The following is a 22,459-nucleotide window of genomic DNA, read 5'->3' as shown; positions in this document are numbered from 1 at the left end:
ATAAGTTGTGGTACACTTTTTTTTTGTTATATCTGTCATCTAATGACAAATGAGATCTCAATTGGGATAACAGGTAGAGCATTTGGTAAACCTTAAAGTGGCATTTTTGATTTTGGCTCCTACTATTATTGCACATGCCCCAGAGTACAACAGATCGTTCTTGTTGTCAGGACCATGCATGCTACTCATTTCTTCATCTTCTGAGAACTCTTACTGTGAACTCTTGGTTGACAACTTCTGTGGTTCTAATGTGCCATTTTCTGGAGGACAAACAACTTCTTTCTCCCTACAGCATCTAGTATTCATTTTGGGAAGAGCATTCAGTCTGTTTTTAAGCTCTAATTGTATGGCTGTCCTTTTCTTACCATCATCTTTATCCATTCCTCATCATCTTGACAATGGTCAAATTTCTTCTCTTTCCCATCAGATTCCTTTCTCCAACACCCCACCTCCCACCCCCGCCTTTAAGTATTTCTTCTTTTTAGGACAGGGGGTTCTTAATATGGGGTCTTTGAACTTTTAAAGAATATTTTGAAAACCATTTCCTTTATAATCCTTTTATTTTATTTATGCATTTAAAATCATTTTCAGGGAAGGGCTCCCCAGAATAGGCTTCACCAGACTGCCAGAGGTGTACACAACACAAAAAAGGGTTAATAGCTACTCCAGGAGCACTGCATTCTCCCTTATAGCTAGGTGGTATAGTGGATAAGAGTGTTGGGCCTGCAGTCAGTAAGTCCTGAGTTAAAGTTATGCCTCACCCACTTAGTAGCTCTTTGGCCCTGGACAAGTCAGTTAACAGCCGTCTGCCTCAGTTTCCTTGACAATAAAATGGGGATCATAAAGAGCACTCTAACTCTCAGGGTTGTTGTGAGGAAACATGAGATAATATTTTAAAAGCATTTAGCACAGTGCCCGCCACATGCTCCTTCCCCTTCCCCTTCCCCTTCACCTTACAACCTGCACTGTAGAAAAGGATTCTTTAAGCACTTTCATCATTTCTCTAGGAGGGAGATCAATCACCTTAAGTTTGGAACACAGATAACAGTTACCCTAATGTGGCAGGAAGACAGACTTTGTGCAAGATACAAGTTCCCACTCTTCTCCATAAAGCTTGAGATTTTCAGCCTTATTTCTTTGAACTACTTGAAGGTAATTATACCTCCACCCTAATCATCTGATTAAATTTTTACAGACAATTATCACCTCCTGATAGCTTGAGTCCCCTAGGAATTCCTTTCTTTTGTCTCCTCAAGTGGGTCTTACCTGCCTTCCCCCTCTGCCTTTCACTAACATTCTCTTCTCACCAATTTGTCCCCTCCAACCATCCAATTTTATTAACCCTCTATATGTTTCACTTTCACCATTTATTTCTTACCTCACCCTGCCTCATATTTGCCAGCTACCTCATCCTTTTCCACCTTTTAAAACTCTACTCCCGGATTCTCCTTGATCCTGTTCTTCCTTCAACCAGAAGTAGAAACTGGATCAGTATCAGGGCCTGGCAGTGGTTCTTTGGCTTTTCCTCCCCAAATTTAACCTGACCTTCTTAATTAGTCCAAACTTCTCCAAGTAACTCATAATTTCATTCTTCTCATTTTATTTAAGGCCTTCTTGCATCTCTCTATTATTTCCCCAGCCATCTCCCAAGGAGAAATTCCCAAGATCTTTTTTCTCCTCTCATGTCTACTTGCTATTATTCAGCAATTTTGATTCAATAATGTCTTGTTATATATAATTAATGTCTAGTTAAGGGTATAAACTGAATATATCTTACCTGTCAGCAATTCAGACAGGTAAAAAAGCTCTTTTAAAATGTTCTAATAACTTAATAACTATTTTGTGGCTTTTTAATCAGCTGTGAAGAGCTCTTTGTGGTCAAAGTTTCATGTCCAAGAAACAGTGATGTCTGAAAGAATGATTTACTAGTACCTTTTATTTACTAATGATGGTGATTTGGTTTGATGATATTGCAAAACTACTGATTATTGCCTGGCATTTAGTAAATGTTTTTTGACTGATAGAATAAACTAAGAGAGGGAAAGGGAACATGAAGGGGAAGAATTTTCTATCAGTTCTTGGCTTTGAGGTCAGGTTTTGAATAACTCTGCTCTGTGAACATTTATTTATCAAGAGAAAAAGATGCTATCAAGTCATGCTTCTTCAGACGGCTCTTTTATGTGATGTAGCTTGTCCAGATGACCTCTTTCCTCCCCCACAATTTAGAATTCTAAGAAGTCCAACAAGATGATTGATAACAGCTGTTTAATGTTATACTTAAGATTCATTTTGGATACAGTTTTGTTATATGTTTGAGTATACATGAGTACAATTTTGTGTTTACTTTAGAGAGTATTGAGGTATTTTCAATACTCATTGTATATAGTATATTTTTATAGGACTATGGAACATTGAACATATTCACATGATTAAAGGGTATTAAAGGTTGTATTATCTTTGCTATATGCCATTTTATTTGTTTATAACATGATAAATTTGATGTCCTAGAAACAAAACTTGCTGGTGTTACCAATGGTTTTGTTTTTTGTGTTTTTTTTTGCAGGGCAATGGGGGGTTAAGTGACTTGTCCAGGGTCACACAGCTAGTAAGTGTCAAGTGTCTGAGGCCAGATTTGAACTCTCAGGTATTCCTGAATCCAGGGCCGGTGCTTTATCTACTTCGCCACCTAGCTGCCCCTGGTGTTACCATTGGAAAAGCTTTACACAACATAGCAGGGTCATGACTCCATCTTAAAACATTGTAAAGTTAAGGAATTACTGAAGCAGATGAATAAAGAAGGTAGAGTAGGCTTCATTTTGTAAATTTTAAAACAAACAGCTTTAATGCTGAAAATGATTTGAATTGGCCTGTGGTATTTATACTGCCTTTAAAAGGACCAACATCAATGAATGATTCATTAATATGAGTTGGATTCCTTTCTCTTTTTTACCCTTGCATTCTTGGGGTTTGAAGGATCCAACAAAATGTGTTTCCCAGTGTTTTCCCATTCTATCACATACATCTAAATTTCAAAGTTGGAAATCCATGGATTTAAAAACTTTCAAGATGAGACTAATAAGGAGTGTGATGTAAAAGCCTTTGGGAAAAAAAATGATGGTGATTGATAATGAAATGGAACAGGAAAGGCAGTGATTTACATAGTTGTTATAGAGAAGTTCAAATGAGCTAATGTTACCTTTTGTAACTTACTTTATAACGTTTTCACATATATTATTTTGTTTGAGTTTTCACTGCAACTTGGGTAAGTATGAGTGTTAAATATCACCTCTATTTTGTAGGTAAGGAACTGGCAGAGGAAGCCTGTCAATCAAGCAACAATATGGGGGATCTATGTGGCGCAGTGGGTAGAGCACCAGACTTGGAGTTGAGAAGATATGGGTTCAGATTGGGCCTCAGACATTTAATAGCTAGGTAACTCTGGGCAATTCACTCAACTACTGCTTGCCTCAGTTTCCTCAACTGTGAAAAGAGGATAATAATAGCACTTACCTCCCAGGCTTGTTGTGAGGATCAAATGAGATAATAATTCTAACATGTTTAGCGTAGTACTGACACATAGAAAATGCTATATAAATGTTAGTTGTTGTTGTCATTATTATTTAATGAAAGGCAAAACCAGATGCTGCCCTAAAAGAGCTCATATTCCACTGGAGGAGAACACATGCAAACAGCTATGTACAAACACGATATATACGGGATAGATTGGAGGTAATCAATGGAGGGAAGGCCCAGGAATTAAAGGGAAAGAGGGTTACTGGGTAAAGTTGAGATTTTGGTTCATTTCTTGAAAGAAGACAGGGAATCCAGGAGTTAGAGATGAAGAAAAAAAGTACTTTAAGTTGGGGCAGCTAGGTGGCACAGTAGATAAAGCACTAGCCCTGGATTCAGGAGGACCTGAGTTCAAATCTAGCCTCAGATAATTGACACTTACTAGCTGTGTGACTTGGGCAAGTCACTTAACCCTTATTGCCTTTTTAAAAAAAAGTAGGTATGGGAGACAGCTAGTGGAAATGCTTGTATCTTGTTTACAGGTTGCAATGGCACTTAGGGCTCATATTAATGTTTTCTTAGTTTGTCTATTTCTTTGTGTGTTGTCTACTGTCTCTTTACCACAGACCAATTCCATTTCATAAAACTTATAAATTTAGCCATTATTAAATACCTACTATGTGCAGAACACCATTAAGTGCTGCCTAAGGGACAAAATTTAGATAAGAGACAGTTTTTCCCCTCATGGAACTTGAAGTCTATTATACAAGTAACTAACAATAAGAACAATAATGATAGTAAAAACTATGGTGAACTGGTAAGTGCCCAAGATAGAATATTGATGTCAGCTCAGGATGGGAGAATATTTCTAATCATGGAAGTTTTCCTGGTAAAGGCTTTGTGGCGCTAGAAAGGATAAATAGGCCTCAAATGAGGTTTCTGTTTGGACTAATTGAAGGAGGAAGGTATTAAGGGTTAAAATTACATTATTTGGTAAAGTATACAAGTTTATTTAGCTTAGGCTCAAAAGTTTGCTTCTACTACTATGTTCCCAGGTCTCATTTTTCATTTTGATGATGTGTACCATGAGAGTCACTGACTTTGAAAAACACCACTTAAAGATCTCTTTAGGGAAGGAAAGTCTTTTAAAAGATAGTAGCAGCTAGGTGGCACTAAAGATAGAACAGGTCAGGAAAACCTAAGATCAAATGCAACCTTAGACACTTAATAGCTATGTGACCATGGACAAGTCACTTAACCTGTTTGCCTCAGTTTCCTCATCTATAAAATGGGGATAATAATTGCCCCTATTTCCCAGGGTTACTGTGAGGATCAAAGGAGATAAATTTGTAATGTGCTTTGCAGACTTTAAAGTATTATATAAATATTAGCTATGATGGTGATGATGATGATGCATTTACTATTGTAGTAAGAAGTCACTATGTCCATATTTACTGAGATTTTGATATATAAGATTTCATATGAGAAATTAGATTAGTTTATTAAGACCCTTCATTATATTTGTGTAGGGAGAAACCTGAGCTTTGAGAGAAAGGGGGAAAAGGTTGGGGGAGGGACAGAGGGAAGGAAGGAGAGAGGGCGGGGGAGAGAAAAGCATGATATAGTGTATAGAAAGCTGTCCTTGGTGCTAAGAAGTCCTGGGTTCAAGTCTTTCCTCTGATACATATTTACCTTGTGACAATGGGTAACACTTAACCTCTCAGTCCTTTAGGAAACTCATATTATAAACTCGTAATAATAACTTTTATATAGCTCTTTAAGGTTTGTGAAATGTTTTTACCTGTGTAATCTCATTTGATCCTCACAATATCCATGTGAGGTAGGTGCTAGAAATACCTCATTTTATAGGTAAAATAATGGAGATAGAAAAGTGTATAATGATACCCAGGATCATTTAATTAGTAAGCGTTTGAGGTGGGATTTGAACTCAGCTCTTCCTGATTCCTAATCCAACACTTTACATTGGTAGGAGGAATTTTCCTGGGACCCATGAAACCACAGGTTTAATCCCTGTACCCTTATTTTCCTTTCCCCAGATGTTGACTGGCATTGAATGATGAGGTAGAGGTGTGCATATGGGAGTGGGGTTCTACAGTGGCATAAAGTAACAGTAAACAGCTAAAAGTTTTTCACTTAAGGAATTATAAACTTAATATTAAAACATTAATTTAGTGTGACCCAGTGGAGAGAGTATTGGCTCTGGAGTCAAAAGATATGGATTTAAATACTGTCTCTTCCTATCTGTATGAATTTGAGCAAGTTACTTAACCTTTTTTGGCCTCAGTTTCCTTATAAGTTAAAATGATAGGATTGGACTATATAGCTTCTGAAGGCCTTTTTAACTGTACCTCTATGATTACATGATCTGTAGATCAATTAAATTTGCTTTCCAATTACTTACCTTTCCTTTAAATAAGTGAATTTCATTGTATAAACTGTCACAACTCCATCAGTTAGTTATCTTTGTTAATTTTGTTTTATGGAGTTTTTATACTCTGTTCCTCCTGTTCTGCTTTCTTGGGTATTATATCATAAAGTTCTTTTCTAATTTATTTATGTCATTAATCCAATTATAAATAATTATACATTCCATTAGATTAATGTACCACAGTTTATTTAACCACTTCCCTATTGTTTAATGTTTAGGTGGCTTATAATTTTTTTCTCAATTACAGAAGTTGCTATAAAATTATTTGAACAGATAGCCTTTTAATAGAAAGACATCTTCAGGATATACAGCAATTAAATGATAACATTAAATAGTATAATTATCAACTTTGTTTCTTTCCTGGTTACTGTGAGATTTAAAATTGGATATTAGATCATAAATCTACCCTACTTAACCTTTCCCTTAATTTATCTCCCAGACTAGTAAATGGAAGAAGCTTCTGGTTTTCTAGTTAGAGCTTTTATTGTATGGTAGTCACAAGGTGATGTTGATTAGAAGGATAGGAAAGTAGAAACACAATACAAATCGTCTTAAGTCTAAGCTTAGTCTATATTCCGTATAAAACTCACCAAAAGCCGAAGGCCACCTTTGGAGAGAGAGAGACTGTGTCAAGCGCGTGCTGCTGATAACCGAGAGCCGGGCCCAGTCGAACTCTCATCAGCATCAGCCTGTGCAGCACAGTCAGGAGACCAGCAGAGCAGGAAAAAAGGCCCCACTTCCGTTCTCTCCTTGCCTTTTAAGCTCGCACCCCGGAAGTGGAGTGCTAGCAGGCAGTCTGACGTGCGAAGCAGGCAGACTGGCGTGCGTAAGCTCATGCCATTGGTCTCCTCCCCGAAAGGGTGATCCTTAAAAAAAAAAAAAAACTGGCGTCTTTCAGTTATCCTAACCGACTTAAAAAACTTTCATATTTTTTTTACCACATTTCTTTCTTTTGGGGGGGGGGGGCGTGTGAGGCAATTGGCATTAAGTGACTTGCCAAGGGTCACACAGCTAGTAAGTGCATAAAGTGTCTGAGGCCGGATTCAAACTCAGGTCCTCCTGAATCCAGGGCCGGTGCTCTATCCACTGCGCCACCTAGGTGCCCCCTGGTTACTTTCTAATAAGACCCTGCTGGCTACCAATTCCACTAGTTATGACTGAGTTTTTTTAGCAATGTCACAATGTTGTCTATAACATATATCATGTCTCTAATTTATAATTTAGTTTGAGATCTGCTACTTCTAAACCCTCTTCCTTTCCATTTTTTATTATTACCCCTCATGACCTTTTTCTCTCTATATTAATTTTGTTAAAAATTTTTTTAGCTCTATAAAAGAAAGGATCCTTTTGTTGTTTGATTGACATGTCAGTTAATAATTAAATTAATTTAGGGAGTATCATCATTTTTATTATACTGGTTTCACATACCCATGAGCAATCAATATTTCCTGTTACTTAAGTCTCTATTTTTGCAAAGGGTGTTTTATACATGGATTCATATAGTTCTTAGGTGGGTCTTGGTAGATATATTCCCAAACATTTTATATCTTTCTCTAGTTATTTTTAATTTAATTTCTCTTTCTGGTTCTTATTCTCTGATTTTTTTCTTATATGTTTCATTATAATTTTATCCTGTTCTGTGATGAAACTCTTGGCACTTTGATTGGTATTGCATTAAATATGTTAGGTTATTTAGGGAGTATTATCATTTTCACTGTTATTAATGTGACCCATCCATGAACACTTAATGCCCCATCAGTATTATTTTGGGCTTCCTTCCTTTTAGTCATGATAGTTTTATAGTTGTCTTTATATATGTATTTCTAGGTAGGTTGATTCTTCATGTTTTTAAAAGATATTCTTACAAATGGAATTCCTCTTCTAAATGTTTTCTTGTGCTTTTTTGGGGGGGGCATATAATGGTGTTCATGGTAGCAAAGACAGAAATGGTCCATTAATCTGTTTCTTTTACTGTTGAACAGAAGGTCTCATTGTATGTGATTATTGTAAAATGGTCATGACCAAGGACTGAGAGAATTGTTGAAAATAGCTGAAAATAGAGTATTAGAATCCTTCATGTGTAATGCAAAGGGAATACAGTCAAGTGGTTAAAAATCTGGTTCACCGTGTGATCTTAATTACGTTTTAATTTTCTACTTGTAAAGAGGATGATGATGATACGTCTGTATGTTTTTGAGGGATGATTTGAGGCTTTTAATGAGTTAAGCTTTTTGAATGACAGAAATTTTGCCAACCTTTCTTGGAAAGCCAGTGTGTTTTCCTGAGCACCAGATTCCCTTTTTATGTGTAGAATTTGATTAACCTGAAATTTCTGTGTAATGTTTAGAATCTTTGTCAAGTAGACATGCTTTCCATGCCCGACTTTTATCCTTTTAGATTATGATATTGTTTCAGCCTGTTGACTTTTTGAAATCTGACTTTCATAGGCTATAAGCCAGAAAACAATTGAATTAAGTACCAAGGATGTCAGCATGGATTAACACAAAAGGACTGATATTTCTGCTTTAAAATTTTTTTAGTGAGACTCACTTTTAAAACAACAGTGGCACTTTCTTGCTTCACTATTAGGAAGCTTGGGTTGCTCAATTTACATAACCCATGTTGGTATTTGGGCATTGGGAATAAAGATGTATATATTTGGTTGACATTTATTAAAATTTTATAATCGCTCTTGGGAGTTTGTTAAATCTTTTACTTTTTAATAGCAAATGATATAAATTTGTTATTAGTACTATATTGTTGCTGAAGTTGTAAATCACACAGGAAGATAAGATGTCCCATAAATGTCTAATTGGTTTGTTTTTTTTTTTAAACAAAACACTACAGAACCACTGTTTCATGTGAACTCTATTTTGAGCTTTCTTTTGAAATAACTAATTTTAACAGAGAATTCCTGTTACCTAGAAATTGATGACAGACTTACATTTCCTTTTTTGTTTCTTAGACGTTCCATCCTCAGAGCAGCCTGAACTGTTCCTAAAGAAACTTCAGCAGTGCTGTGTAATTTTTGACTTCATGGACACGCTATCAGATCTTAAAATGAAAGAATACAAGCGCTCCACTCTTAATGAACTGGTGGACTACATTACAATAAGCAGAGGCTGTTTGACAGAGCAGACTTACCCTGAAGTAGTTAGAATGGTGAGTTTTTTTTTTCACATCGCGGACACTTTTCAGATCCTTCCATAGTTACCCCAGTGGTGTTTATTGTCTAAGCAATGAAGGTTCCTTCCAAAAATTAGATACAATCTTCTCTGTCTGTAACAAAAAAAAAAAACCCAGTCACTGTGATATCTGAAGTACATTGTATGAGGATGAAATCCACGGCATCTTATATCATAAAAATAATGAAAGATGAATAACTACATTTGAAGCCAAGACTCCCAGTACCATGCCTGAATGTGTGTGTGTATGTGTGTGCGTGCGCGCGCGCCTGTGTGCGTGCATGCATGTGTGTTTTTGAAGAAAAGGTTAGGAGGAGGACCACTATCACTATGGAAAGTTTCAAATCTTTATTTGAACAACATCCAAGTTTTGGATTTCTTATTTTATTTATTTTTTCTCTTCATTGTGGAGAAAGAAAACATTTTTAAGTTTTTAACAAAATTCTAATTCAGGGAACGTAACTAAAATCCTGCCTTTATGATCAATCAGCTGTCTAGTCCCTGAATGGAAAGACTGTCATGGTTTTTTTAAAAAAAGCTTTATTTAGTCTTTCTTTTCAGTTGTCACAGCTACTTCCCATTGACCTCCTCAGGGACCCTCCATTAACAAATAAGTACAGTGAGGCAAAAATATTTACCATATTGTCCACTTCATGACATAAACAATCATTTAACTACTGTCAATGTTTGTTTCTTTGATAGATTTCAGTCCTTGGTACCCAAGAAGGTACTGTAACAAACACACTATTATTATTATTATTATTATTATTATTATTATTATTAATGTAAAGGCAAGAGTTTTCATTATTTTCATTTATTTATTTATTTATTTTGGGTGAGGTGATTGGGGTTAAGTGACTTTCCCAGGGTCACACAGCTAGTAAGTGATAACTGTCTGAGGCTGGATTTGAACTCAGGTCCTCTTGAATCCAAGGCTGGTGCTCTATCCACTGCTCCACCTAGCTGTCCCATATTATTATTATTATTATTATTTTTTAGGTAAGGCAATTGGGGTTAAGTGACTTGCCCAGGGTCACACAGCTAGTAAGTGTTAAGTGTCTGAGGCCGGATTTGAACTCAGGTACTCCTGACTCCAGGGCTGGTGCTTTATCTACTGTGCCACCTAGCTTCCCCTGCCCCATATTATTTTAATTATACTAATTTGAAGTGATATTGCAGTGGTTTGCAGGATATACTTTTTATAATAGTACCTGATTTACACATCAGGAGACCCATTAGGAGGATCTGATCCACTGTGCATTTTGGGTGTTGACCAAAAATTTACTTCTGAATATATACTTTTTTTTTTTTAAACAAATATCTGTGTTGGGGTCAGCTAGGTGGTGCAGTGGATAAAGCACCGGCCCTGAATTCAAGAGGACCTGAGTTCAAATCTGATCTTAGACACTTGATACTTACTAGCTGTGTGACCCTGGGCAAGTCACTTAACCCTCATTGCCAGAAAGAAAGAAAGAAAGAAAGAAAGAAAAAGAAAGAAAGACAGACCTGTGTTTATGCAGTTATGTTAAAAGGATACAGGAGGAGGAAAAACAGTTTGTAAAGGTGTGGTTTTAAAACTTTTTAGTTTTAGATTATATCACTCAGAACTGAAGAAGCAGTGGGTGATTTATAAAGGTTATCTCAGGTGAATGCCAATAAAAATTTAAGTTCCATCCTACTATATTTTATTTTAATTGCTAGCCCAAAGAAAATTTATTTAAAAAAAAAAACATATCTGTGGGTCAGTGATTTAAATTCCTTATCACAAGCTGTAAGAGTTTACTTGTTGACTATACTTCTGAATCTGGTATTCAAGAACCTCTTCCATCAACATCCAGCCTAATTTTTGAGCTTTACCTATCCTTAGCAAAAACCCTGTGCTTCAACTAAGTGTGTCACCCCATTGGCCTTGAATATCCCTTGCTCATTTCTATCTTTATGGCTGCTCAGATTTTTGTACTTGCCCTTTCCCTGCTTCTTCCCTGTCCAAATCTTGCCTGTCCTTCAAGGCCTAACTCAAATACAACCATCTCTAAGCACTTTAGCCCAGGGTAATCTCTTCTTTTTCTGAACTGTAGCACTTTTTGTTAAAGAATTAAACTTTTTGCTAAAGAATTAAAAAACAACCATCCTTCCAGATCATTATTTCCCATAGGATAAGTACCATGTGCTTTTGTACCAAGTACTCCCTTGGTTTTATTTGTATCCGCCATGATTTCTAGCCTTCTAATAAGTACACAGCAATTGATAAATATTTGTTGAACGAATGGGTAAATTCCCTCTTTAGTTACAGATTTGTGCAGCTTTCAGGCTATTTATCCCCTGAATTATCCAATCTAACCAACATTTATGAAACTCCTACTATGTAGAAAGGTACTAAAAAAACACAGGCAAAGTGAGAAAAAATCTTTGTCTTAAGGGAGCTTATGTTTTTCTGAGGGGATACAGCATTTAAACTGATAAATATTTGGCAATCAGTTCCAGAGGAGTAGGGGAGCATTAATAATTAGGGGGTTCAGAAAAAGGTTCCTACTGTAGGAGATGATTTGTGGTTGTTGTTGAGATGTTAATGTCATGGCCGACATTCTGTGACCTCATTTGGGGTTTTCATGGCAAAGATATTGGAATGGTTTGCCATTTCCTTCTCCAGTTGATTTTACAGATGGGAACTGAGGCAAACAGGGTCACACAGTATCTGAGGTCAGATTTGAACTTAGGTCTTCCTGATTCCAAGGTCATTGCTCTATTCATTGTACCAACTAGTTGCCCCATGGGAGATGATACATGAGCCTTGAAGGAAGCTAGAAACTGTAAGAGGTGAGGTAAAGAGGGGCTGTATCTTAGGCATGGGTGATACAGTATAAAGTCATGGAAGCATGAGGTGGAATGCCAGATTTTGGTCATGGCAAGAAATAGACTGCTGAATTTAGGGAACAGAAAATGAATAGGGTCATTTGCCTGGAAAATAGGCTGTATCTATGTTGAAAAGGATTTTAGGTCCCAAGCTAAGGAGTTTATGTTTTATTCTAGAGGCAGTAGAGACACTGAAGATTCTTGAGAAGGTAAGAAACATGGCAAAAGCATCTGAATGATTGGGAGAAAAACAGTTAACTCTAGGCAGAGAGAAGTGATCATTCAAGTCTAAAAATTGATGAAGTATGAGAATACAGTGAGCTTGGAATTGTTTGTCAAATCCTCAGATACTGAAACTAATTGCTTGAAGGTTGGAAGAATTCGTTTAGTGTGTGAAAGGAAGTGTAGTGTGATTGGAAGGGGTCTGGAGTCAAAAGAACTGGATTCAAATCTCAATTTTCTTATTCCACTTCCTTCCCTTTTCTGGCTTCCAGTTTCTTCATGTGCAAAAGTGGGAAGATAATATCTTTAAGATTCCTTAGGTACAAATTGTATGTTGAAACCAAACTTTAGGATTAATGTCTCTAATTTTAGCCTCACCAAAAAGTGATTATTCTTTTGCCTTTGGTATAAAAAGAACTCCTGCAAAAAAAAAAAGGGGAGGGGGTAATTTCTTTTTGGAGAAAGAAGAGACAAATAAGTGTTTTTGTTTTTGTTTTTAGTGAGGCAGTTGGGGTTAAGTGACTTGCCTAGGGTCACACAGCTAGTAAGTGTTAAGTGTCTGAGGCTAGATTTGAACTCAGGTACTCCTGACTCCAGGGCCGGTGCTCTATCCACTGCACCACCTAACTGCCCCGACAAATAAGTTTTGACCAGTGACATATGTGTATATGCAGGGGTTTTATTTTTTAAAAATAACTCACATTTGTGGAGTATGTTAAGGTTTACAAAATGCTTTTGCCACAACTGCCCTGGGAAGTAAAAAGCATACTTATTTTTATTTCACTTTTCAGATGAGGAAATGGAGGCTCAAGTTAATGAGTTTCCTGTAGTCACAGAGTAAGTGTCAAAGGTGGGATTTCTCCTGTTTGCTCTACCACATTGGCTCCCTTTTTAATATAACTGATCTGTTCCCGGAGGTGGTACTAATGACCTGATACTGGGAAGTACGCCATTCATTTGTGCCCTTCAATTTAGTTGCCTCAAATGTATAATGCACTTTTTTATTAGACCAATTGCAGAGCTTCATGGTGTCATAGAAAACGCTGGATTGGGAGTCATGAGACCTGGGTAACAATTCTGGTTTAGTCCCATGTAAGCTGTCCGAACATGGGCAGGCAAGTCACTTAACTCTTCAGAACTGCAGTCTTTCCTCTGTAGAATTGGGACATGAAGCTTCCCCTATCTGCTTAAGAGGACCATTGTAAGAAAAAAGTGAGTGATAAACTTTAAAATGTTATATAAATGGGAATTCTACCACTTTTGTCAAGTCCCTAAGAAAGCTCAGATACTTGGAGAGAGGAAAAAGTGAGAGTACCGCCATTCAATTATTAAACAGTTTTCTAAAATGGGAAGGACAGAACTGGTGGTGACCACAGCACATCATCTAAGTGCTTCTTGCGCTCTGTTTCTTTTGTTTTCTGCCTTTCCTTAGATGGTAAGTACTGTCTATTTAGGATATTACCTCCCTCTCATTTCTCCACCAGCCTCTCCTCCTTTCTATACCCCCCAGTTTGGGGAAATGGAGCTCAGAACTGATTGGAAGACATGTCTTTTGAAGCAGCAAAGTAGTTTGCATAATGTTCCCTAGTACTGGCACATTTCTCTGAAGAAAATGTCACTGTCTCATTTTTAGAAAAGAAAATTGAGGCACAGAGAAATACCTTATCTTGTTTGCATGTTGCATCACAATCATTAGTAAAGTCTAGAAATCATTTGCTCAGTGATTGTCAGCTAGATTGTCTTCTCATCATCAGCAATATACCAGCATTAATGGGTAAAATGGTGCTGCTTTCAATGAAATAACCAATGAAGTGTTGTGTTTTATATTAAATATGTTATCCATGTCATGAACTCAAGGGCAGCTAGGTAGCACAGTGAATAGAGCACTGGGCTGAGAATGAGGAAGACTAATCTTCCTGAGTTCAAATTTGGTCTCAGAGACTTATTGGCTCTGTGACCCTGGGCAAGTCATTTAACCCTGCTTGCCTCAGTTTCCTTATCTGTAAAATGAGCTGGAGAAGGAATTGGCAAACCACTTCAGTATCTTTGCCAAGAAAATGCCAAAATGGGGTCACAAAGAGTTAGACACGATTGAACAACAGCAAATGTCATGGACTGAAATACAGAGACAGATTATGGACATTAGGAATAAAAGAGAGCAGCCTGTGGATCATGCTTTGAGAACTACGGAATCAATTGTGGATCTTTTCCTTCTAACAAAAATAACAGTAGCCCACATTTTATATACCACTTTAAAGTTTGCAGAGTGCTTTTTCATTCAAATTGATTGTTGTTCAACTTTAAATGGACCCTCACTGCATCGAAGCAATCTTTTTATTCCTCTGTTATTGATTCCCTGTTTCACTCCCACAGAAGATGAGTATTCTAAGCCTCTTCTCTCCTCCTTTCTCCTATGCCTTTCCTTCTACTTTTTCTGCTGAGCATCTGCTGTTAACTTTTCTGAGAAAATTAAGAGCATTCACAGTGATGCTCCTTGTTCTCCCCTTCTCTTCATCTTAACCACCCCCCTCCCCCAATGCCACTCTTTCCTCTTTCCAGTTTCTGATAATGAGGTTTCTCTTCCTTGCCAAAACAACCTCCTCTAAATGTACCCTTCAATTCATGTCCTCCTGTCTTCTCCAATAGATTGCCCCTATGATCCTCCCCAACCCCTAATCTTTAAGCTCACTCAATCTACTTTGTTCTCTCCTACTCTCTTCAAACTTGCCCATCTCCCCAACGTTAGAAGAACTGAAAAAGCCATTTGTAGTTCAGGTTGCCTCTATGTCTCTCATTCGTTCTTCAACCCCCTGGAAATCTGGCGTCCAACCTTATTTTCAACTGAAATAAGTTTTTTTCAAATTACCAGTGATCTCTTGTGGTATTTGCCAAAACCTGACATGGTTTGTTGGTTTTCATGGTTGGTTGCAGTTCTTGGTCTACTTGATATGCATTTGATACTGTTGACCTGCTACTCGTTATGGATACCCTCTCCCCTCTGGGTTTTTGTGATATTCCTCCTTCATGGTTCTCTTTCATCCTAACTAACTTCACTTTCCCAGCTTCATTAACTATAGTATGTCACCTAATTATGGGTGTTTCCAAGGCTCTATCTAGCTACACTTATTCTCTTGGGAACCTCATCAGATATTTTTAGTTTTATTGTTCTCTATATTCATATGACTGCCTAGATGCCTTTACTGATCTTAGGTTCTGCAACCCCTTGTTGGACATTTTAGACATTACAAATTTATATTAACCAATCATAACTGCTCCCTCATAGCAGAAAGCCATCCTTGAATCCCTCTCTTATTCATTCACTGTTTCACTCCCTCCCCCCCAAGGTATCCCAATTCTTCTCTTTCTTACCCCCTTCTCCCAATGGATAGAAATTACTTGGATATAATCAGTCCAGAACATACTCCTTTTGGAGTAATTGATAAGCTGGTGATAGGATAAAAATTGGGGCAAGGGGACTTTGACCCACCAAAGTAGTAAGACCTCCCCCCCCCCCAGCTTTGAAGAAATTGGGTTAATGGTACAAATTAGGAAGAAAAAAGAATGTTTTTGATTACTTTTGATCATCTGTGACTAACTGAGGGTTAAGGGGCTTTGAGTGGTCATAGAGGGATGAAATGGGCCTAGGAAAACAATTCTCCAGAATTAATTGACTATTTTTCCAGATCGATGATGCAAAATGTTCACTTTTGCCTCACCATCAGTTGTGTAAATATATTTCATGATATTGTCAAAATTGTCTAGCTCAGGATTCTTATACATGTTACTTCAGAAAAGTTTTGTGTTTGGAGAGAGTTTTCTGAGGACATGACAGAAACCTTCCGGTTTCTGTGTTTCTTTATCAGGTTAGAATAATGCTTGGATTTAGAATTAATCCAAATTAATAAAAAATCTTTGACATATGTGCCTACAATACAAAGTACAGCCTATTGATTAATTTTTTTCCATACAAGGAACAGAGAAAGAAGATGGTATTTTAAAGCCCTTAATCTTATTACAGATAGCTTTTTCTTCTTTTTCAGTACATATTACACTTAACATAGTAGTATTATGTTTAACATAATATGCAACATTGAACTACTCTTATGTGTCACCTTTTGAACTTTCCTCTGTTCTTTGTATTCTTCTTCTTCTTCTTCTTCTTCTTCTTTTTTGATGGGGCAGTGAGGGTTAAGTGACTTGCCCAGGGTCACACAGCCAGTAAGTGTCAAGTGTCTGAGGCCAGATTTGAACTCAGGTCCTCCTGAATCCAGGGCCGGTACTCTATCCACTGCACCACCTAGCTGCCCCTGGCCCTCTATACACTTTCCACTTTGTAGCCCCAACCCTCTCCACATACCCCCCCCCCTGCCTTGTAGCCATTAATTGTAGCCAAGCAAAATAAGTTCATGGTCATTCAGTGTGGTCACATTTGCATCATCTCTCTACCATAAGTTGGTCCATATGCATCATCATCAGATTTCTAGCGTCAGGCAGTCAGAAAACATTCAGTGAGCACCTACTATGTGCCAGGTACTGTACTAAGTGCTATGGATATAAAGAAAGACCAGTCCCTCCCTTCATGGACTTCCCATTCTAGTGGAGGAGGAGACCACATGCACATGACAAGGTACACTATAAGATAGATACAGGGGGCAGCTAGGTGGTGCAGTGGATAGAGCACAGGCCCTGGAGTCAGGAGTACCTGAGTTCAAACCTGGCCTCATACATTTCACACTTACTAGCTGTGTGACCCTGGGCAAGTCACTTAACCCCCATTGCCTCACTAAAAAAAAAAAAAAAAGATAGATATAGGGTAAACTGAAGGTAATCTCCAGAAGAAAGGGGCAGGGAAAGGCTTCTTGCAGAAGGTGGAGTTTTAGCTGAGACGTGAAGGAAGCCAGGGAGGCCAGGAGGCAGTGATGAGGTGGGAAAGCCAGAATGAGGAGAGGAAGTACCTTGTGCAAAGAACAGCAAGGAGGCCAGGGTTACTGGATCAGAGTACACGGAGGAGGATAAAGTAGATTAGAAGTGTAGGAAGGAGCCAGGGGATAAAAGGTTTTAAAAGCTGAACAGAAGATTTTCTATTTGACTCTAGAGGTAATAGGGAGCCACTGGAGTTTGCTGAATGTGGGGAATCTGTCCTTAAGGAAGATCATTGTTAAGTGAGTAGAGGATCGACTGAAGCAGGGAGAGAGCCCAGAGGGCCACTGCCTCAATGCATCTATGAAGTGATAAGGGCCTGTTTCAAGGTGGTTGCAATGGTAGAATCAACAGGTCTTGACACGTTTGGATATGTGGGGTAAGAGAGTGATATGGACTTAGGACTCTCCAAGGCTGTGAGCCTGGGTGACTGGGAGGATGGTGGTAACCTTGACCATAAAAGGGAATCTGGATAATGTTTGGAAAACACATGAGCTTTTTGGGAAAAGATAACGAGTTCAGGTTTAGACATGTTGAGTTTATCTTCTTCAATCGTTTTTCGGTCATGCCCAACTCTTTGTGACCATGTTTGGGGTTTTCTTGGCAAAGGTACTAGAGTGGTTATCGTTTCCTTCTCCAGCTCATTGCACAGATAAGGAAACTAAGGCAAACAGGGTTAAGAGACTTGCCCCAGGTCACACAGCTAGGAGAAGTATCTGAGGCCAGATTTGAACTCAGGAAGATGTGTTCCTGATTGCAGACTGGGCACTCTATCCACTATATATCACCTAGCTGTCTAGGGGATATTTACATGCTAGACGAGAGGTTAGGGCTTTACAAATAGTTCTGGAGGGGCAGCTAGGTGGCGTAATGGATAAAGCACTGTCCCTGGATTCAGGAGTACCTGAGTTCAAATCCGGCCTCAGACACTTGACACTTACTAGTTGTGTGACCCTGGGCAAGTCACTTGACCCCCATTGCCCCACAAACAAACAAACAAACAAACAAACAAAAAAACCCAAACAAACAAATAGTTCTGGAGTGCTTGCTCATTGCTTTTATCAGTGTTCTTAAGTCCTTCAAAGTTGTTTTTCTTTATGGTGTTATATTCATTGAGTAAATCATTCTCCTGGGTACAGCAGCTCATTTTACTCTATAGGGTTCATAAGGGTTTTTTCATGTTAGTTGGAATCTTCCCTTTTTATAAATTTTTTTATGGCACAGTAATACTCCATTATATTCATATGCCATAATTTATTCAGCCCTTCCCCAATGGCTAGTCACTTTGTTTTTAGTTCTATTCCTAATTCTTTCTGTCTTCTCTCATGTAGCATATTTTCAGGTAACTTCATCATCTTGGTTACCTGGCTTAGAATGTGTTCTAGATTTTTAGTGTCCTTTCCAAAATTCCTGGGCACTAGACATAAGTACTGTAGATGTTATCTAGATATAACCTAAGATCTTGTTTGCTTGTTGGGAACATAGTGGGACAGGTGACAGTGAGTTTGTGGTCCACTAAAATTACTTGGCCTTTTTTACAGTAGCTGCTTTCTAGCTACATATCTCCCATCTAGAGCTTTTTTATATAAATATATATTTAATTTGAAACCTCATGTTTAGTGCTATCAAATTTCATCTTGTTAGGTTTAACATTTCCCCCCCACTCATCTGTTAAGAATTTTTATATATCCTGATTCTGTCACTCAATATATTATACCTTCCAGCTTTGCATCATCTGAAAAGCTGATTAGCATGCCATCTGTGTTTTCATACAGGTCATTTATTAAAATGTTTAATAGCATAGAGCCCTGTGGTATGCCACTAGGTGTTTACCCTCCATGTTGTCATTATCTATTAATCACCACTCTTTTTGGTAAGTCAACTAATTCAGAAACCACCTACATCTTTTTCTAGAAGACTTTGTAAGGTAACTCTTTATTAAACTTAGCACTTATTTATTTTATAGCTTACATAATTCGACTCGAAGGTTATTCATTAAAAACATTTCTCATACCAGGCAAGCTTGTTTGTACCAAATGTACAACTTATCCAACTTTCATATTATTCATTATAATCAGGAAATGTGGTAGTTTATTTTATTTGCTCCTGGCATAAGTTTTTTTTTGTTTGTTTGTTTTTTGTTTTTAGTGAGGCAATTGGGGTTAAGTGACTTGCCCAGGGTCACACAGCTAGTAAGTGTTAAGTGTCTGAGGCCAGATTTGAACTCAGGTCCTCCTGACTCCAGGGCCAGTGCTCTATCCACTGTGCCACCTAGCTGCCCCTGGCATAAGTTTTTAAAGGTTCTTTTGGATCAGTAAGAGGACATGAAATGAGGCCATTAATTCTCAAATAACATAAACTCTTAATTTTTCCCTTTTCAATATTTTTTCTGTATAAGACGACCATGTACACATGCCCACAATTTGCTATTTTCCTAAGAAGTTTTCTCTGTCAAGGAGTTTTTCCATGTCTTATCTGGTCTAGAGTTTTTACTTTAGTTCTGATTTTTAGAAGTTAAATATGGTGTTTATCCAGGGAACAATTGAGCTGTAAGGCCATTTACTTAATTTGCAAAACTAGGCTTGCAGCTTAACTTTTGGAAAGGTTATTCTGGGTTTTTCCATATACTTAAAAATGTTGACAGCTGTGACCTCTCTGGCTATGATATATAACTGTCCAATAGTATCTTTCATCTCACTGTAATGTGAACACTTTTTTCCACTAGCTGGCAATAGAATTTTAATAAGATCTGTTACAGTATTTCAATTTGAGCCCTTAGTGTCTGTCTCTCTCACTATTTGAAAGTGTCATTTAGAACTATTTGGAGGACTTGGGGTGCAAAAGAATGCTTCTGGAGCAAAGCATTTTTCAAGTAATTGAAAAAAAAAAATAACGTGCAGAGCTGTAGGGAGTGTTTACAGAATGTGAGACTTCTTTTGTTATCCCTTTGATCTGTGTCTTAGTCCATATCATCAGCCAGCCAGCATTTCTTAAGTGCCTACCAATCTCCAGGCACTGTGTTAAATGCTTGTTTGTACATGGCTTTCAGATAATTGAGTAAAAAATACGAATGGTGCCTGGTGAATTAGTCTCTAGAAGAAACTATGGTATCAGAAGATGCTGTCAGCTAAAGAAAGATGAGAAAATGATAATGAACGAAAACATTGATGATTAAAAAGGCAAATTGGAAAAGAAAAAGGGAAGTAGGTAAGCTTCTAATGGGGATGTTGACAGCTGACCAATTCAGGAAACAAATGGTAATCAGATTGTGTGTCTTGTGTTTGCACACTCATCTATATATACACACATTTATACATCTATACACACATAAGTAAAGGTTACTTATGTGATGGGAGGATGTGAGGAAAGAACATCGTTTTTTAAATTGATAAAAGAAAAAGATCTGTCAGTGGAAATGAGAAACTGGAAGACATAACAGAGGACAGGATGAGGAGACTGGAGTCTTTTAAAGGAAGAATGACTAAGGAGTATGGAATAACAGGGGTTTGGGGGACTAGATATGATGTGTAAGTTGAATTTGGAACAATGTGACCCTGAAGATAAGTATATGATACAGATTTCATGTGATAGCTTCCATTCCTAATATGTCTTGTGGAATTTTTCCTTAGCAAAATCTTTTTCTTCTTTGTTGTTGTTGTTTTTGTTTTTGTAGGGCAGTGAGGGTTAAGTGACTTGCTCAGGGTCGCACGGCTAGTATGTGTCAAGTGTCTGAGGCTGGATTTGAACTTAGGTCCTCCTGAATTCAGGGCCAGTGCTTTATCCACTATGCCACCTAAAATCTGCTTTTTTTAAAAAAACTTCATAAAAATACAATAACTTCAGATCCAGTAAAGATGGAATCAATTTAAGATTGGCCTTTAATGCCAAAATGGATAAACTACTTTGTTTTTAGAGGACTAGTTGTTTATATAGGGGGAAATTAGATCAAACTGAAAATGTTCAGATGTTTAGAAACTCAGGTTTCCTTTAAAAGAAAAAAAATCAGTTATTGGCTCTGAGGGTTGGCTTCTTGATGATGGTTGCCCACACTCTCTACCCTTCTCCAAATCAGTGTCAAAAATCACAGGTGGAGAACAGAACAATAAAACATATACCTTTTGGGCTCATTATGGTTTGATGCACTAGAAAGCCACCCATGTTTGGCCTGTTGCCAGGAACGCCATCCTGGACAGTTATCCAGCTTATTGTGAAACAGTTTGATCAGGGGCAAGGAATGATAACTACCTATGGACAGATGGCAAGGGCCCTCATACGATCATAGAACACACGTGGATGAAGGGAATTTTATTTTTAGTTACTCATCATGTAACCAGGGGATTTGTTATACTAATGAAGGGTCACAGTAAATAGAATCGTCTTAAAAAAGAATAGCAGCAAAAAAGAAAAGCATTTTTATTGTTATTTCTGATTCGTTTTTGGCAATGTTCTGAATCTGAAATAAAGTAGTTACATTGATTGATAGATCAGGAGGTTAAATGTTTTTTAATTAAAAATTCAGATGGGGTATACTTTTTTCTCTTAATATCTTTGTCATTATAATCAACATCTGCATGGTTTTGCAATTCAAAATTTTAAGATTTTGTCTTATCATTTGTCAATAAAATCACATCAATGTGATGGGCTAAAAACATTCAGAGCAGATATTGAACATGTCTTCTCAAAGGCAGTTGATCTTATTACCTTCAGAATATCTTCACTTCAGCAATAATTTTATTTAAAATTTAAAATAATTTCCTGTAAAGCAAGAAATATTTGGATTGTTTCATAATAGTTTATTTTTTCCGTTAATACATGATTGAACTGAATTAAAATCCACATAGTAAAATCCTGATATTTCATAGTTATTCTGTAAGGCCAATGTATGGTCTTTTCCCCCTAAAGTTACCCTGAAGGGGCCAGGCCCCATAGTATCTAGATGTATTAGTAGTATCATGACTATTGCAGAGTTTACACCTCTATTTTTGGAGTCTAGGATTTAATATCTGCAAACATCAGTGCTGGATTCACTGCTCTATTTCCAATTTTGGATGCAATTGCTTTAAGGTTGTTTGTGTATGTGAAATAATACTTCCCTGATGGTTTTGAACTGAGAAAACAGACTTGAAAGAGAAATTATTTTTATGGAATCAACTGTCACCTTTTCACAGGTAGAATTGCATGAAATTCTACTTGTTGTATGTGTATGCGTGCCAGTGCATGTGAATGAAATTCCTGTTCCTGAAATGGAAACCCAACATACAGCTCTAGCTTGAATACTGTGAGTGGTGATACAGTAGGTTCAGATGATAGAGGCTTTACA

At 37.4% G+C, this 22,459-nt stretch overlaps 1 protein-coding gene across 4 annotated transcripts in view; it reads left to right on the top strand.

The window, feature by feature from the left end:
- Positions 1-22,459, top strand: part of PPP2R5E (protein phosphatase 2 regulatory subunit B'epsilon) — a 186,086-nt gene that overhangs the window by 92,750 nt on the left and 70,877 nt on the right. For all 4 annotated transcript variants that reach the window (XM_043982630.1, XM_043982627.1, XM_043982629.1 and 1 more), the window contains exon 3: positions 8,925-9,121. In XM_043982630.1, coding sequence (XP_043838565.1) covers positions 8,925-9,121 — 197 coding nt within the window. The remainder of the gene's footprint in view (positions 1-8,924; positions 9,122-22,459) is intronic.

The sequence above is a fragment of the Dromiciops gliroides genome, chromosome 2, assembly GCF_019393635.1.
Source record: "Dromiciops gliroides isolate mDroGli1 chromosome 2, mDroGli1.pri, whole genome shotgun sequence".
NCBI classification, from domain to species: Eukaryota; Metazoa; Chordata; class Mammalia; order Microbiotheria; family Microbiotheriidae; genus Dromiciops; species Dromiciops gliroides.
This window is presented reverse-complemented; position numbering and strand designations above follow the sequence as displayed.